General features: G+C 28.7%; 1 protein-coding gene across 15 annotated transcripts in view; it reads left to right on the top strand.

Annotated features, from left to right (window-relative positions):
• LOC108686143 (disintegrin and metalloproteinase domain-containing protein 11) overlaps positions 1 to 14,606 on the top strand; it is a 58,385-nt gene extending 43,779 nt beyond the window's left edge. For 5 of the 15 annotated variants that reach the window (XM_018191267.1, XM_018191260.1, XM_018191264.1 and 2 more), the window contains exons 20-26: positions 450 to 602; positions 2,550 to 2,621; positions 4,256 to 4,434; positions 8,991 to 9,333; positions 9,601 to 9,717; positions 11,307 to 11,516; positions 13,940 to 14,606. In XM_018191267.1, coding sequence (XP_018046756.1) covers positions 450 to 602; positions 2,550 to 2,621; positions 4,256 to 4,434; positions 8,991 to 9,333; positions 9,601 to 9,717; positions 11,307 to 11,516; positions 13,940 to 14,411 — 1,546 coding nt within the window. In that variant the 3' untranslated portion in view covers positions 14,412 to 14,606. The remainder of the gene's footprint in view (positions 1 to 449; positions 603 to 2,549; positions 2,622 to 4,255; positions 4,435 to 8,990; positions 9,334 to 9,600; positions 9,718 to 11,306; positions 11,517 to 13,939) is intronic. The other 10 variants (XM_018191274.1, XM_018191262.1, XM_018191261.1 and 7 more) reach the window with 9 other exon arrangements.
• The last annotated feature ends 4,813 nt before the right edge of the window (positions 14,607 to 19,419 follow it).

The raw sequence follows: 19,419 nt of genomic DNA, 5'->3' as shown, positions 1-19,419 counted from the left end.
TATATATATATAACAAATTTTGTATATATTAAATTTTTGTTACATAAACATTCATTCTGAATTTGGATTTTTGATTTGCTGTATTCTTGATTGACAAATTCTTTAAACATTTTTATCTTATCATGTTTGTATTTTTTTTACATCTTTATAAAGCAAATTCGGCATTCTACAATTACTCCAGGTAACTCTTTGTTATAGATTTATTAACATAATTAGGTAACATAATTAGGTAAATTATGTTTTATAACTAATTTTAAATAAAATCACTGGCAGTTATACTAATATATTAATAAGTTTACGCAATGATAATCCCTTTTAACATTATTAAAATCCTTGAGAATAATCCGTACTTTTCGAAAAAATATTCTTCCGCTAGCTTGCATGCGCTTTATCAGTTTTTCCCGCGCTATAAAGTGACAGGCTATGCGTAATGGGCGAATTTCTCGCAGAAGGAAGAGCACCGTCCAGAAGTATGATCCACCATATTCGAAAAAGCCACAGCAGAAGAGTTACAGTGGCGTTTCCGGTAATCATCATGCGGAAGCTGCGGCATTGGATACGGTCAACAAGATCCTCACTTTTGGCAGTATGCCTCAGTACAGGTACGGTGGTCATTTCGTTGCTTATTTTGTTAGTTACTGGCTAGTTTGGAATTACAGAGTATTTTAAGATTACGTAGAGGAAGAGCTTGAAAATTAAAAATGAGTAAAATGTACACAGAGAACTGTCCTCAAACTTTTGAAGTAAAATTTCTAATATTCAAAATAGAGATTCAAGTTTAAAAATTACATAGTAAACATCAGAGAAAAAAGTTATAAATAAATTGCAAGATAATTTTCACGATTTTAATATTTTTAATCAATTACTAATTATATTGTTCTTTATTAAAAATTTCATATTACATAATACATATATATAATTGCTATTAAAAATTATTAAATATAAAAAACGTGCATTAGTAATAAGAGCATCTCATTACATCTTACATCTTATCTCATTTTTATCATATATTTTAGTTATTTCTTACACAAGCGGCAAATCTTAAAGTGCATGTTAAATATATTTTTTTTAACCATCGCGATGTCCCAGAGTTCGTTCCACAAATGTTAATTAAGTATCATGCGTTTATCGATGTACGATGTAGAATTTATTGCAGCTCGAGATGCTTCTGTCGTTCGATCGTTTTCGAGGGCATCGTTATATAACGACGAACGAAATTTGCAGTATATATTTGTAATTTAGATAGCTACAAGAAGGGCCAAAAATTGTCGGTAATTAACTACCTCGATTTAAAATGCGTGCGTGTGCATGTGTGCGTGCGTGCGTATGCGTGCATGCGTGCGCGCGTGTGTGTGAATGTGTAATATTTTTAAAGAAAGAATTTTTTAAAGAATATTCAATTTTTCTTTTTACATATATCAATTTTTGATAGTATTTTTGGCCTATTCTGTATATAACAAGTTATGCTTATTATTGAAAATGCGCGAGCTGCTTTATAAGAAGTGAGCTGAAATTTGCTTGAGTTAAATGTGACTTAGGAGCTCGATACCTTTTTATTTCAGGTAAATCTCGACTCCTAAACTTCACACAAGCTTTAGTATGCGCTTTATCTAATGATTTTCCTGATACTGTTAATTGCATTTTAGATTCCTAAATATGAAGTTGAATCTTTAAAGATTAACAAAATACTGTGGAGATGTAATAAATAGAAAAGTGAAATTATATTTTTATGAGACGAGTCTGTTTTTTATAAAGTTTCCTCTTGGTTCACAAAGTTTTCTCTTGGTTAGAGACTAATAAAAATTTGAAATTTGAATTACAATATAAATGTTTGTAACATTTTATAAATCTGATTCGGAGATTTTAAGTTAATGTTCGGAATGACGAAGTAAAGCTTGTAATTCATCGTACATTTATTTAACTATTAATCGCGTTTATTTTGATAATAAAATCAAAGCGCGCGAACGACAGAAAATTACGAGTTTTGCTCGATTGATTTCTCTTATTCCACAAGTAAAGAAGTAAAAGATAGCATTAAACACAGAATTTTATTAACCCTCAATTATTATAAATAGTGCAACATTAATTTTCGTGTGTAAATAATTTTATTTAAAATGGTAACAAATATTCAATTTACAATTCTATTTATATTTGTTAATTTTCTAATTGTCAAAATAGTTCATGATAACCTTTGAATATAATTTATATATATATATTTATATTACTCAAAGAAAAATTAATAAGTAAACAAATTACTCATTAAGTTTTGTAAAAAAAATAAGAGAGAATTCATATAAAAATCATACTGTAATATAAAATTTTATTGTAATTTTAATATATCATCCTTAATCATCCATAACAAGCGACGTTCTGTTTTTCATAAATTTATTTAAAAAATGAAAAAATAAATATGGCTATTTGTAAGAATTAATAAAAGAGAAATATATTTTTTAAGAGTCAAAGTTAAAAATGAATTAAACAAATGGAGCACATAGTAATTGAGGGTTAATAAGAATAGCCGCGGCATGCCTATATTAGTATATTTCTAGCCGCGGCGAGACCCAGCGCGTGCTGTTTCGACATCCGAATAACGTCGTCACCGCCGACGGGCCAAGAGTCAAGTAAGTCTCATGTGTGTCGCTATCATGTTTATTATCAGGCTTGATCCAACTAAGGAATTATTTTTATTATTTTTATTATTTTTCTCGAAGACAATCTGTTAAAAGAAAAGAAAATCATCTTGATAACAATTCTTAATTGCTGTTAAAATTACATGATTATAATTATCAAAATTGAGATTCTATTTTTAATCAATCATAACAAATCAATGGATTACTTAAATAAATAATTATTAATTAAAATTTGATTAAAATAATTAATCTCCCTATCTAAGATTTAAATTTAAATCTAAGTATAGATCTAAGATTTTTTATATTGCATCCACAATTTCGGTAATTGTTATTCCTTACTTGGATCATAATTTTTTTCCAACAATCTATGGTTCTCAATTAGAGATCCATCTGTGTCTAACACACAAGAAATAGTATCGTCGCGTTGCGGTTATTGTAATTGTAGCTTCATAAATTTTTGACGATCTGAAGAGTCAAAATTTTTCTCTATGTATGTAATTATATTTAATAATCCGACCGTGGATGTCTTTATTTCTCTTCTTATATTTTGCACGAAAGCATTTTCTGCACAATCACGTTTTTAATAATTCAGCTGACTTTGCAACACACACGCTGCGGTCGAACTAAATATGAACGATGCGATCCTCGCATGCTTATTGCTACCCATCGCATTAAAATGTTTATGATTTTATCCCGCTATAACTTTTTGTTTATCGCATGAAAATAGATGCACTTATACAAAATATCTCAGTATCATTGCCACATAGTATTTTTCTATAGTTGATGAACCTAAAAATATTAAATATCGTCAGTCTATTATATCTCGTTAACTATTAATTCCGAGATACTCACTCAGGAATTGATTTTTCATTTAGCATCTCTTTCATTAGCATCTCTTTCAAAACTATCATTAAAAATTATATCATCATCCATTTTTGCAATCAGATGTAAACATATAATAATAGGAGGATAATTGCAATAATTAACAAAAAACATAATTTTAAAATGTATAAATTGGAGTAAGTATTGCAAATATATTTATGATAATATAATTGTAATATAATTGTAATTCTTAAAATTTTCATTAAATGTTTGAACAAAAACTGTTAATTAATAGCTAATAAATCAAAATTGAATGTCTCTTTTATTAAACAAACCAATTAAACAATTTATTTCTTATTTCAATATCAATTATTATCAAATTCGAATACTTAATTAAGAAAAAAGAGAAAAATACAGGCAATAAGTGTTTACATTAAAAGATTCATATGTATAACGTGTGCATATGTATATATGTATGATATATGTTAATAACACTATTCCATGACATGTATAAACTTAATTTTGCATATTGTTATCTTGTTTTAGTTATAAAATATCGTTTTATAATATAGTTTAATCAATTGTTCAATGTTATAAAAAATATGATTAATAATTATTATTATAATTATGATATTGGGGGCGAGTTTAAGCTTCAAGACTTATTTTATTATTTTATGTGTATTTTAATACTTTTAAAAAGATTAACGTGATTAAATTTTTGCACATTTATTTTTGCGATGAAAGCTAATATAAAGTATTGATTATAAAAGTGAACACTAACATAGATCTGATCGATTTTTCAGGGAGCATAAACCGCAGCCGAAGAGGCTCGGCGTGGAGGAGGAAGATGGAGGTACGGGAGCAGAGGAGGTTGTCTCTTTCATTGATCTCCCACCAAACAATCTCACAAAGTTGCCTGAGAAGGGAATTTTAAAGAAACACGGTGGTTACGGTATTGTAATGCCTGATAGTTGTAACACAAGTGAGCATGATGACTCACGATATTCCGTGAAGAATAGTTGAAAGAAATTCGAACTTTGGCGAGCCGAAAGATCAAGCGAAAGCTAGCCAAACTTGTAGCTCCATAAATTGCAGATCAATAATAATACGATGTTGTAATAGTAGAGAATTATTGAAAAAAAGAATTGTTGAATCAAAGGATTTGAATTTTATTACTTGTATTCGAATATAATTTTAAGTAATAGCCAATCTTATTATTCAATCTTAATGTATCAATAAATATATGTCATTTCTATTTTAAAAAATGTTATTCATTTAGAAAAAAAATTCATTTAAAAAATTATGTACAAGTTATTATTTAATTTTAATTAAATAACTAATATTGTTGTATATATTTTATAATGCACGTAAAACACAGAAATTAAAGTATCTAGTTTTCTTAATATTATACATTTGATCAAGAAAATATTTTTAATATCTCGCAAAATTAAAGAACCATAATTTCCATTTTGTACTATTAAGTAGAAATTGTACTATTAAGTAGAAATTGATAAAGAAATTTCCGAACGGTCGAGTATCTAAAGGAATTATCTACAATCTTATGCATATACTATGTATGTATATACATGTTCGATTGTCTTTCGATCTCTTGCAAGTTCGAACTTCTTGCATCGATTTTTCACGAACTTTAACCCTTTATAAATCAGTATCACGCACGCTTCACTTTCTCACTAAGCAAAAACGATTAGCAAACACAAAGTAATTCATTATGTAACTAGAAATACTAACATTAAAAAGATTTATCTTGGAATTTAATATTATTCTAAGATATAAGGGGTTAAGAATTGTCATTAAAGGATCTTTTTAAAGGACTTCATAATCATTTATCTCTTTCGTGCGCTAATTAATTCCAGACCTCAACTTTATTATGTACAAATAAAATTAATTAGAATAATTTTTATGTCCTATAAGGTCTAGTAAGAAAACGTGGATTGATAAAACAAATATTACTAATAAAGGTACTAATAATACTATTAGTCCACAAATGGGCACAAGAAGAATTTATTAATTTCGGAAAAAAAGGGGTAATTATGCACCATTAGGGCCGATTTCACCAAAATCTTGACATACTCTTTAATGATCTTGACATATGTTGTCATAAGATCAAGACCCTAAGTGACCTCCAATAGGTTTTAGCAATCGTTATTCGTTAAAAAGTTATAAATAGTCAAAGTTAAATATTATTTTAAACTAAATTTACTAAATTTAATTTTATTTTTTGTATGTCATTGATTCATTTATGTAGTAAAGCACAGATCTAATACATATTTATTGTTTATTTATTGAGATACTCGATATATCTGTGTCATAATATTAAAAAAGTCAATTTATAATAAAATACTCGTTGTTTTAAAAGCTCAAATTTTTTATTTTAAAACACAAATTTTCTGCTTTAAAGATACAAAAATTATATGGTTTATAAAATTAACGCATAAATAAAGTTATATCAAAGTATTGCATAACTTCAAATAATATCAAATAAATACAACGCTGCAAAAAATTATCGTATTTACAAGCTTTTTTGCATTTTTAAAAGAGTCTCTACTTTAGAGTCTCTTTATGATTAATCATCGTTTGATGCTATCATTTCCTTATACTGACATTTTTTTTAATGATTTTTTTTTAAATGTGTTTTGTCTCCCAAAAAATTGCATATCTACTTTGACGTATTGCACGCAGCAAAATGAATTTTTCTCACAAGTATCATAGTAACCATCATAAAATTTGGATTTTTTCCTATAAATTGAAAAAAAAGAAAAGTTTATACAATTTTTTTTCGCCGAGTTACAGCGTATCAAAGTTACCTACGCATTTTTGCTTACAATTTGCCTACATTACTTACCGCCAGTATTAGTATTATTTAATGCGTATTACCGAGGTTGCTGGTCGGATTTTGCGCATCATGCGTGCGTGCATGTGTGTGTGCTAGTGTCTTCGATGAATATACCTAATATTCAAATAAATGAATAAAAAATGAATGAAAATACTCATCTTCAAATACATTTCTTTTTTATTCGTCAAGAAACTAATACTTTTTTATTCCATTTGAATGCATATTTTTTAAATATGATTACGAATATTTTCGTATTTACTTTTATTCTATATTATTTGCACATTACAGCTTGCAAGTTTGCAAGAGAAAACAGAAATCTATAAAAACAATGGTTACGATTACACTGTGCGCTTAGTCTGCAATCTATATGATGGGCGTTTATATTTAACTTATAAAGATTAAAAATTTATAAAGGTTAAATAAAGATATTTTTATTGGGAATAAATAATATATCTCGGAATTTAATGTCCACAGACATAATGAACGACGCGCCCAAGATATCTTATAAAATGTTTATAACATTATTGTGACGTAACCGGAATTATATTGGAATATGTATGACACTCTATCAAATAGATATTTATAACTAAAAAATGTATGCTTTCTAAAATATTTTTCCAAATTTCTAAGTTTCCTTCATAAAATTTGAATATTACAATGACAAAAATAAATAAAATTCATTTTTTTTATTTAAAGTCATCAAAGTACTAATTATAGTTAAGGGGTAACGATTCTTTATTGGAGCTTTCTTTTTCAATTTATATTTTTGAATGAATACTCATTAAATATATTCATAGTTTTTTGTGAATAAATATTTTTTGAAAATCCAAAATTTTGAATGAATGTATGATTACATTTTTTTATGTGAAAATTTTGAATAAGTACAATTTGAAACTCAATTATAAATTTTTTGTTCATTGGGCACAATTGCGTGCGTGCGTGCGTGTGTGCACATGTTAGGGAAGATATTTGGGTACGTTACATTCAAAGTTGCATATTTCCTTCTCATCTTCAAATAGCCATAGACGATCTCGCATTCCTCGTCGTTAAGACAGACTCTAATTCTAACTTGAATAATTTTGTATCATATTTGATGTAATACTACTACTCATTATTGGAGGTCCCAATAGCTGGCTGTCTCTCCAAATTTCGTAGCCTTCTTTCCATCATATCTCAAGCCTTCATGCAAACGCGTCCTGATTGTTTTGTCGCTAATTTGTTTATGTGGAAGAATTTTCCCTGGTAGCAAACTTACATAAAAATGACTTTTGTCTTTTGACGTCAAAATGATAATAAAATGATGTAACTTGCTACTAACTTGTTTGCAATTTGTCGTATAATCATTATCGGATTTTGTATTGCCTCATGAATGATGATCTTCTCTAGCTGTTATTTGTTTTCGATCTTGTCCTCTTCTTTAAGGAAATTCACTTGTCTTTCAATAACGAGCCAAAACTCGAGAGATAGAAGATAGATTAGAATATTCATTCTTCCTGCAATTTGACTTTGACTCACTCCTTCCTCCAAAAGAGCAATGATTTGCACACAATGAACTTCGTTTAAACGAGGCGTTGATTTTGTCATTTGTTATTAAAACACACAATACAATACAGTGATTATTATGAAGTATACTGAAGTAAACAAATATTATATTGTAAAGTTACTTACTTCAGTATGTACTTCACGCCATTTTACGGTATTGTAATCATTATATTATATCATTCATTCAGAAAACCAACAACAAAAGATCTGTAACAATGTTCAGAGAAATTCAGTGTAAATCATTATTCTTTTGAAAGAAAGATTGAATTAGAGTCATCAAAATCCGACCAGTAATTTTCCTATGATATGACGTATCGGATAATGTTGGCGGTAATTGATTATAAGCAAAAATGCATAGCTTTGAGGACGCTGTAACTCCGCGAAAAAAAAATCGTATAAATTTTTCTTTTTTTTTAATTTAGTAGGAAAAAGTTCAAATTTTATCATGCTTTTACAATGATTACTTGCGAAAAAAATTGATTCTGCTCTTTATAACATGTCAAAATACGCAATTTTTTGAAAAACGAAGCACGTCCTTACTTTTTAAAAGTTGCTAGAATACAGGAAGGATAAATTCAAACGATGACTAATTTTTAAAATAGAAACTCTAAAGTAGAAACTCCTTGAAAATGCAAAAAAAGATCTTTAAGTAATTTTTCTCAGAATTATATTTATTTGAAGTTATGCTAAGTTATGGTATAATTTTAATTATATGTCAATTTTGTAGAACAATAAGAAAATAATTTGTGTTTTTAAAGTAGAGTTTGTTTCATCGGAACAGGATCGTGTCAAACGCCCCTAAGCACGGAGGGTCGTGGGAGACTTTGCGTTACATGAAAAGTCAAGGAGGAAAGTGAATTGGACGTCGCTTTACATGGAAAATCGTTACAAAATTGCAAAAATTGTATTTTATATAACTTATTTTGTTAATTTTTTGAATGAATAACAGCTAAAACCTGTTGTAAGTCACTCATGATCTTGATAATTAATATATTGAGATCATTGAAATCTGTGAGGTCACTCTTATTATGCATAATTACCAAAATGGAAAGAAAGACTTGCGCATGAAAGGATTAATGCAAACTGCACCACCGAAAGACTTTTTATTTATGGAGCGGTAACTCGAGTCACGTATTTGCCAGGACTAGGTGGAGGCGCGATCGAACACGTAGAAAGAACTTTGAATCAGTTGAATGGCTATCATGAGGATATACTCGAGGTGCTAAAGAATGCGGCGAGTCGTCGCGATCTTGTGGGCACTCCATCGGGTAGCAATCTCCTTGACGAGGACGCGCTACGTAAGTCACTGGCCGAGTGTGGCTATCCCGACGTGTACCGCAAGGATACCGATGGTCAAGACAATGGCATTGATAACGGTCAGGAAGAAGAGGAGGATGACGTGGAGCTGCAGCCGCCATGCGGCACTATTCGTATACGTAATCTCGAGGATCTCATTCGTCAACTTGAGCACCGAGCAAGTGCGAGGTACTCTATATAAATTAATATTTTTTTTCTGCTTGAGAAAATTTTAGATTTCTAGAGCCTTCACAATTCTTAAAGGTTTTTAAAAATATCGATATTAAAATCTCATATCGCAAAATAAATTTTAATGCCCTTGGAATTACGAATTCTTTAATTTTAGTACATATACTCCGCCGGTTAATTTTTATTATACAATTACATTTTTACAATCAAGTCCATAGATATTTTAAATTAAAAAGCTGTCAATAATTCAATTAATCCTGTCATCAGACCCTACATGACTAGTCAGATGAGTCCGAGCGGGTCCGAAGAGATTCGAACATCCGAGACCGAACCGGATCGACATTACAGAATCGATTCTTCTGTTTGTAGCGAGTCATCACAAGGGTAAGAACTTATGAGAAAAAAATACGCGCGCTTATAACAGACAAGCTTTTTAAACTCAACTCAGACAATGAGCGTTAATTTCGAAGTAACATCAAGATATAATCATTCCGAACTACAAGAGTGTCTATTACAATACACGAAAAATATATTCTTAGACGTTTTAGCAGTACTTTGTAAATTAGACATCGTTTTAATTCAACAATGTACTCTTATCGAAACGATTGGCTACATACGTTTGAGCTTCTTCGTACTTTGTTAATCACAATTATTGTCAGCAGATATTTCACACGCTGCCATAACTCTCACTGTAAATCGCTTACTATCTTCTCTTTCGCCAATTTATTATCTTAACCCTCTCATATGTCAATTAATTGCAGTGGCAAATTGCCATAAAAATATTTTTATAAAAATCTAAATTATACTTTTAAATTTTCATCAATTTTATCTAACTCTACTGTTAACGTAAATATAATTTTTATATTTTATAATTTTGTATAATCAATAATAAGTACATTTTTAATAACTACATTTTTTATTATTTTCAATATCGTAATATTATATTATATTTTTCGCCGGTTTTCAAAAACGAAATTTATAATAAATTCCTTCTTAGAATAAACTTTTTATAAAAAAATTACATATGCACAATATTATAATGTTCCGTATTTTAAACAAAATACATAAAAAAATCAAATTGGTATATTTTGTAAAAAATAATAGAAAAATAAATTATAATAAAATGAGAGGGTTAACTTATTATCTTATTCTGCTTCCTATCTTGCGCATCAAAAGGCTGTCAGACTCGACGCATTTATTTATGTATATCAGACACTATATTCGATGTTTTGCGAAACCGTAGATTACAGTAAAACACGCGCAAGGATTACGAGAAAAGGACACACATTTGGTAATAAATCATTAATAAATATTTACGCACAGAAAATTTACTCAAGGCATAAAATGCGGAGTCTGTTTATACTAAATATTCATAACAAGCTTAATTATAGCAATTATTGCAATTCAAATATTAATGAGGCGCCGAATAGCAATAAAAATTGACTTACCAATATCAGGTGTGACTGTCACTGCCGCGTTCAGGAAAACATAAAAAGAATTATATATATATTATAAGTTATACAAACAGCATACAAATAAATAAAAAATAAAACAAAAGAGTGACTCTGAAAACAATTAAGAATAAACGATCCGTTATATTTTAAATAAATTAAATTTTATATATACTAAAAAAAATATACTAAATTTTAATAAATTATACACGCGTGCGTTTGAATAGTATCAACTAAATATTTACTAAATATAAAATATATTTATTTGGTACAGAAACTTAATTTGATTTAACCATCATTTCTTTTTATTGAATAAATATTTACTGTAAGTAAATTTGTAGTTGGCACTTTCAAATAAATATTTATTAAAATTTAGAATATATTTTTTTAGTGTGTAATATCTAAAATAAATTCTCAAGTATGAAGGGCAGCAATAAATCTCGAAGAGCGATATAAAATTTTTCGCGTGAGTTTCGCGTAGCTCGTGGACTTATATAGAAATTGATTGGATTTCCTACGTAGAAGCAGAAGATGTAGCCGCGGCCGCGACGAGGACGCTAGTAGATTCGTCTACGGTAGATACCGTCAGCCAACATCCCGAAGTCCTTATGGCAATCATCAACACACCCATCAACACTCCCATCAAATGCACCCTGAGGACGAGGGTATCTATGAAACTGCCGATCCTGACAGAGGCTCAAATACTAGGGGTGAAACACCCGATTGTGAAAGGTATTGCAAGACTCTGCGTCACGAAAAATCTTACGGCTTCACTAGTAGCAGTTATTCACTGTCACTGAGACATGTTATCGATTCACGTCTGTACACTTTCTCTATCACGAATCCCACAATAATTCACATATATCTCAGATAAGGATGATGCATGTGTTGTCGTTTGCGAAAAGAAAATTAATCAAAATAATTAATAAAATTGATATCAGAATAATTGTGAACAATATAGAAAAGTCATATGTTGTACCGCACAACAAAAGGCGCAATTTAATAAGAATTTGAGAACAAGTAGGAGACTTTTTTTTTTAGATTTAGAAAAAGCTATATTTGTAACTGATTTTTCCGTAATCGCAGATATTCAAGAATATATATATAAAACAAAAAATTATGAGTATTGTGCAAATCACAATCACTATTGGCTGGAGAATCTGAAATCTACGTAAAAAAGTATAAATGGACTCGGCATACAATATTCAATTTCGCAGAATTGCAGCGTTCGCAGTTGCATCGCAGATTGAATTAATAAAGTAGTTTGTTAAGAATAATGCAACATATAAAATTTGGCAGAGAAAAGCACACGAAAGCCTGCATGCTTTTTCGTTCGCTTCTGCATCGTATGAATGTTGCTCTATACAATACCAACACATATATAACTAGTGAACTCTTTCGAAATACAAATGTGTCCCAAATCTATTATTATAAATTGACTCATCTTTAAACATAGACTAAATATTGATAATTTATGTTTTGTAAGTAACTTTTTTTTTCAGGGAAAATAATTAGTCTTTCAGAATGAGTGTGTTGAAAGTCCGAAAGTTATCGGCACGCAATCATATCTAAAATAAATTGATTTAATAAAAAAATATATATTGTATTATTCGAAATATCTAATTTTAATCGTGTTCTCTATCGTATTTGATGTATTCATATACAGTCATTTCTTAAGTCTTAATAATATTTATTTTTTTTAATGTTCAACTTTCACGTAATTGATTAATACAATTAAATAGATCTGGGACATCTAGCAGAACTCACAATTATGACTAAATCTCGTGCATGTCGCTTCTAGAATTTTGCATTGCAAAAACTTGTTAAACTATAATAGATTATATTAGACTATAATTTATCAAGCGACTGTAAGAGACTTTTTCCAATCTATTTCGCGCAATAAAATGATATATATTGTGATGTACGCACTTATCCTTATCTGAATAAGTTTCTCTTCGTTTGATAATGTGTATAATATATATAAGGAATGTTGAATTAAAATATAAAATAGCAATTGTAGTGAGTCACAAAGCTTGGCACGTGCTTTAAATGTCTTAATTAACTTTTCGATTAATGTGTGTACGTGATATTTTCTCTGCAGAGTCTAATTTCAATTTAATTAGAGGTAAAATAAAATATAAAATAAATGAATTCCGTAAAATTAGTAAAATATTATCATTTTATATATTTTTACATACAAATTATAAAAAAATATATCAATAACGAGGATATATTTTTTTAATCATCGAATAGATTATTTTTAAAATTTATATTCTTGATTTAAAAAACGTTTTTTTAATAATCGAGATATATAAATTAGTAAAATATATAAATTAGTATACATGAAAATTTTAATGATAGAATTTGTATAATCTTGTTTATGCTATAATAAGAAATAATAGTTTTAATTTAGTAATTCAATTGTACTTTGATACAATATATTTATCATTGTTGCAATTTTGCAGCTATATAAATATTCAAAATTTTTAAAACTAATGCTTAGAGCATTTTCTGATTAGCCTACAGCTAATTCGTAAAGCGTATTTAGATTAAGAACGGAAAAGTAGAATGTTCAAAAGCGAAAGCCAATTCAGATAACATTTATGCATCTAAACTTTTTTATTTATTCTAAATGATATCTAAAAGACGTTTTTTAGATATCTTATGCAACATGCATGTTATCTGGAATCAGAAAAAAGATAGAGAGAAAAAGATGATATCTGATTAGCTCAAACAGCTTTTGCTTTTCCATTCTAATCGAAATGCGTCCTTATAATTCATCATCCCTTTCTATTGTAAACTATATTAAACTTCTGATTATACATTAGATTATATAGAGACTTGTAGCTATTTTGTAACTCTTAACGCAAGTTTCGTTATTGTTATAATGTCGTGCGCAGCTTTTAAAAAAAAAAAAAACACGCGTTACGAAGTTCTAACGATAACAAAACTTACGTTAAGGATTACAGAATAGCCCTGCTGTTCACCAAGCCCCTAGAGAATAATCACGTATACACTAACAGCTCCTGTTTCTGGGTCGACTGGGTCTCACCACTGACTTCGTTTACTGAATGTTGTTACGTCGTGCGTTCGAATGCAGCATTAGTGGCGGTGGACTAGATCCAATGGGCTCGTGTAATCTTATTATTTTCTAGTGATGCATTTATTCAAGCTCAACAACAAGTAGCCCGGTGGACTAGTGAGGATGGAGGAGGAGGAGGAGGAGGAGGAGGAGGAGTGCAGCACCGGCCGCCACAGCAGCCACCACCGCCGCCTGCGATGCCGGTGCAGCAACAGGCGCAGCAACAGCAACACCAACTGCCGGTGGAACAACTGCCAATCACGCAGCGCGGCTATTATCCATCTCCCCCACAAATCGAAAACAACCTCGACGCCGGCAGCAACGCCGAAGTCGAATCTGCTCAATCCCAACAACAGCAAAGCGAAGTTCGTGGAATCGATGTTAATCACACGCCTAATATTAACAAGCGTCCTCTAGACGATAACTTTAGTCTAGATTGTAACATAATGAATAATGATTCCCCTAAAGAATTAATTACCAACAACACTAGTGATAACGAAAATACTGCCCTATTGTCCCACCATTTTCCTGAGTACAAGCATTGATAATTAATTAATCGATGACAGGTAGTGTCCGAGAAAAAAAAGAAGCAAATGAGAAAAGTCGTAATAATAATAATAATAAAACAGTATAGTGGTGTGACAATGATAACGATGACGACGATGTAATCTCGAACTCGCATTTTATACTGAATAGTGTAAATAACGATAAACTGTAATTGCGACGATTACAAGAACAACAACACGTATTAAATTATAATGAATTCAAATAATCTATATGAAATGTTTATTAATAAACATTAGTAAAATGATTTACTCAAATCTCGTCTGTTATTTCATCTTTCTGCATGAATTTTTGTATAGTTTATATTTAATAAATATTAATTTACAAATTTATTTAATTGAGTAAAATAAAAAATATTCTTGTTTTTAAATTATATAAATTATATTTTTTATTGAACTATATATAATATAACTATATATATTATATTATTATATAGACAATCTAAAATTCAAATAGCCAGAATTTAATAATAACAAATCATATGATCATAAATTAAAATTTATTTCAAAGCTGTTGAATTCTATATGTGAGCGAATATTTATAATTGTTTTTTAACACTCTTGAATTCTACTTTGAGAACTTTATTAAGAAACTGAAGCATTTATTTTACTTTTGTTTAAAAAAACTAGAAAATGATCAAAAACGTAATATTTAGTTTATTCCACCTTATTTTACTCAAAGTCCTGATAAGATGTTATGACAATTCTACTAACATGATATCATGTTTAAAAAAAAAATCTTCGATAAATAATGTACTTTTTTCTATTTCCTCGAATTTCACTTCTGCTATTGCTTCTTAGATTTTATTTATCTATTTAGGGTTCTTCCATTTATTGTTCCACCATCTTTTTATTTTCATTATTATTGTTACTTTTTTATTAATTTTTGTATTTTATTTTCTCAGTATTTTTTTATAATTCTATATTGTACTTTACGTACTCACAGGATCGTATCTGGTATAAAGTCGCCTGCGTGTAAGCTTGGTACTTAGCGCCCTCCCTCCATGCTACATTTTGTTGCTGAATTCTTCTTTAAAATTTTTAGCGAATCCGCCGCCTAAACTATTTTACCTCATATACCGCCGCTGCGCTGGTGTAAAATCAAATGGCGCACGAGTCTAGATCTCCAGATGCTAGTTCGGACAGAGAAAAACCTGAGAGAGGTCATGTCGATTTTTTTCCTGTTAAATCCTGTCGAAATCGTCGTACACTACCGTACAGTACATCCATTTTTAGTTTGGGAACTACGTGATTACATTTTCTGACACTATTGATAAAATCGTATCTTCAAAAGTAGAACGTGCTTCGTCTCTGTAATATATATTCAAAACAGAAGCGTGCCGACTATCCAGAATATTCATAGGAGTGATAATTTAATGGTCTTTGAGCGAAAAAATTTTAATTTCACATCTGCTACATATGTAAATAAAAATTATTAAATTTTAAACGAAACTGAAAATTCAAACAAGTTAATTTAATGAATTTTGTTTTTTATATATAATATTTATCTTATAATATCTTATAAAATTACAAAATTATATATCTTTATGCAAATTTTCAGTATTTATCAAATATAATTACTAGTATAAATCTCTATAATTACTAGCAATTATAGAAACTTTTAATCTTTTCTAAATATATTGTCAATTTAAGATATGATTTAGTAAAAACGAACTATAGAGGCCCTCCATCATCCCTGCCAATTTTATCGGCCAATTTTTTCTCTTTTCTTTAAGTATACTCTAAGTATACTCATTCACAAAACAAATAAGCTACTAATAAATTTAGTCCGTTTTTGCAAGTAAGTATATCTTTAATTAATTTTTTTATTTTTATGTCTAATTATTTTATTGTATTGCTAATGAAATTGCAATAAATATTATTCTTTATTATATTATTCTTTATACAATTCGATATTACAATTATAATAATTATTTACAATACAATATACATTTATCAATACTGTTCAAAATATAATAAAAATGATAACATAGGAGCATAATTAACAAATTTTTATAATGCGGGATTATATGAAAACATCGAAAATACATACGATAACACAAATTTTTCTAAATCAATATTTAATGAAATATTGGTAAACGCAGAAGAAATACTAACAATAATTAGATCGTATTTATTATTAATTATTTACTATTTAATTAAGTATTTATTAGGTATTAAACTTAGTTTCCGCGGCTTACATTTAGATAACGCTAATTGGGTGTAATTTATTTTGACATCTGAAGCTGCATTTTAGAGATTAGACATTTATCAATAAAATTCAATGCGAAAAAATTCATTTAAGCGAACAGTGCCATTTTTTGTTATTAAATATGGAACATGATAAGTTGTTTTTTTCGACATGTGCTGCTTCATTATTTTGATTTGAAAAAAACTGTAGCTGCTCATAAATTGCTTATGGCGATTGTGTTCCATCATGCCAAGAATGGTTTGAACGATTTAAAAGTGATGATTATGATCATCATGAATGGTAAACAATGCTCAGGTTAACCGAAAAAGTTTGAAGACACCAAATTGCAAGCATTATTGAACGAAAACTCAGCTCAAACGCTCCAAGAATTGTCTGCAGCATTAAATGTATAATGTTACTCCGATGGCTGTTTCCAAACATCTACATGCAATAGGAAAGATTCAAAAGAAAGAAAAATGGGTACCGTCAAGGAAACACTAATGCAGCTCGAGTGGGAAGTTCTCCCGCACTCAGCGTAGTATAACCAGAGTTAGTTCCTTCAGACTATTACTTATTCCGATCAATGCAACACGGCTTAATGGATACACACTTCAGAAATTACGAGGATGTGCGAAAATGGATCGATGAATGGATTGCTTCAAAAGATCAATCGTTCTATCGTTGCGGAATCCTTATTGCCACAAAGATGGGAAAAATGTATAGCTAGCGAGAACAAATACTTTGATTGATGTATTTTTTGTTTTTGATATTGAGATAAATGAATTTTTTTAGCAAAAAAACCGCGGAAATTAAGTTTAGTACATAATACTATTAATTTAATATAAAAAACTTAATAATATTGCGATAAAAAGTCATTAATATATTTATAATAGCATTTCATCGCGTTCAAAATAACTATCTCAATAATTTCATCATATCAAAATCTCTCCGCCTCATGGTATGCTGATTAGTATCTAATACAAAGAAGAACAATCTTTATAGGAAAGCGAAAACTTAATGTATTCTGATGCTACATAAATTGCATAAGATCCATTTGCAAAAAAAAGTTAATCTGTCAAATAGTGATTTTGTTACAGGACTGTGATGTAAATCCCGAATCTTTCATACTACTTAGCGATGGCTAAATAATTTTGGCAACATGTCAATTACAATTACCATTTTTATCACATCTTTAATATAATATTAAAATTCGTGAGAAAATATGTTTTACCACACGTGACTAAAAATCATCTCTCTCTTATTAAAAATAAACGGACAGAATGAATTCCGTATGCAATAGTGGTTACGAAAGAATATATTTAATAATAATAAAATACATACGTTATTGTAATTTTTTTATATGTATAGGTACAAAAATTTATCGGGTACCAATAAATGTTTGAGATGAGCCGAATTCGATAATGACGGGATTTTAAAGAACATTTATACTGAAAAATTTATTATATAAAATTTAACAATTCTTTATTTTTCAAAAATTATTAATATCCTGCTAATATGAGGGTATCCATTCGGCTTATCTTGAACTTTTTTTACCCACACATTTAAAATTCAACTCATGTAATCACGATAATATTGTTAACTATAAAGAATTTTGAAAAAAATTATGTAAATATCGACAAAATCAATATTCATTAAATATATAATATCTGCATGTATTTTATCGTAGAAAAGTATATACATATAAATTAAAAATATCCTTCAATGGCGGGATGTCCAAAAATGTCCTAAAAATGATTTTAAAATAATAGTTAGAAAATTAAATATACTCATTCGTAACTATATTTTTATTAGAGTAATCATCGAAAAATTATAAGCAAATTATTTGTATAAAACTTAAATTTGTTTACTTAATAATTTGAATTTAAATAATAATTATATATCCATATCAATCATATAATACTATAAATTCCTATTGTTATTAAGACAGTACTATTTTTTGCTAATTATATTATTATTATTAATGAGAGAACATTTAATAAAACAAAGAAAGCAAAAATTATATGCTAAAATGTACCACTGAATTAATGTTACAATTTGACTTTGAAATATAGCAATTATCATTGACTCATTAAAAATTATTACTACCAGTAACTGCAGATGAGAAAACCCGGGATTAATTCCAATCCTGCATAAGAATCTCCGAAGAGACACCAAATTAAACTTCGCGAATGAACTTCACGAAAAGCGACGAGGAATAATGCTCCATGATGAAAATAATTTCAACTTTTCATCGGTACAAACCATGTAATCACTAGCATCCATTTGATTCGAGAGACAGCGATATGAGACCTTTGCATATAATAAATTATTCACTAAAATATACTCGTAATTTTATAATGTTAAAAATGTAAATGTTGAAAAGCAAGTAAGAATTAATATTTAACCATTGCCTCAGTCAAAGCTCCAATCTTTATGACTTATTTAATAAATTTATTACTTTATTATTATTATATTAAATACGAAGAAAAAATGACGATTATTTTAAACATCAAATTTTTAATAAGAAGTTGCTTAAAATTATTAATGATTTATTGATATACAAAATAAAATCTAAATAAAAAAAAAGTTTTAAATATTTATCAAACTTATTAAATCAATAAATCATTTTTATTATTATATGTTTCGTCGATTTTGTATAATTTACATCAATCACGCAATTTTTATGAAACATTTTTTTACTACGACAAGATAAATGCTATTTGTATTGAATAGATATTCAATACGGATATATATATTCCAGTAAATGTATAATTAATTAATAACCCGGGAAAAAATGTT

This window comes from Atta colombica, unplaced genomic scaffold (assembly GCF_001594045.1).
Source record: "Atta colombica isolate Treedump-2 unplaced genomic scaffold, Acol1.0 scaffold164, whole genome shotgun sequence".
Lineage (NCBI taxonomy): Eukaryota > Metazoa > Arthropoda > Insecta > Hymenoptera > Formicidae > Atta > Atta colombica.
This window is presented reverse-complemented; position numbering and strand designations above follow the sequence as displayed.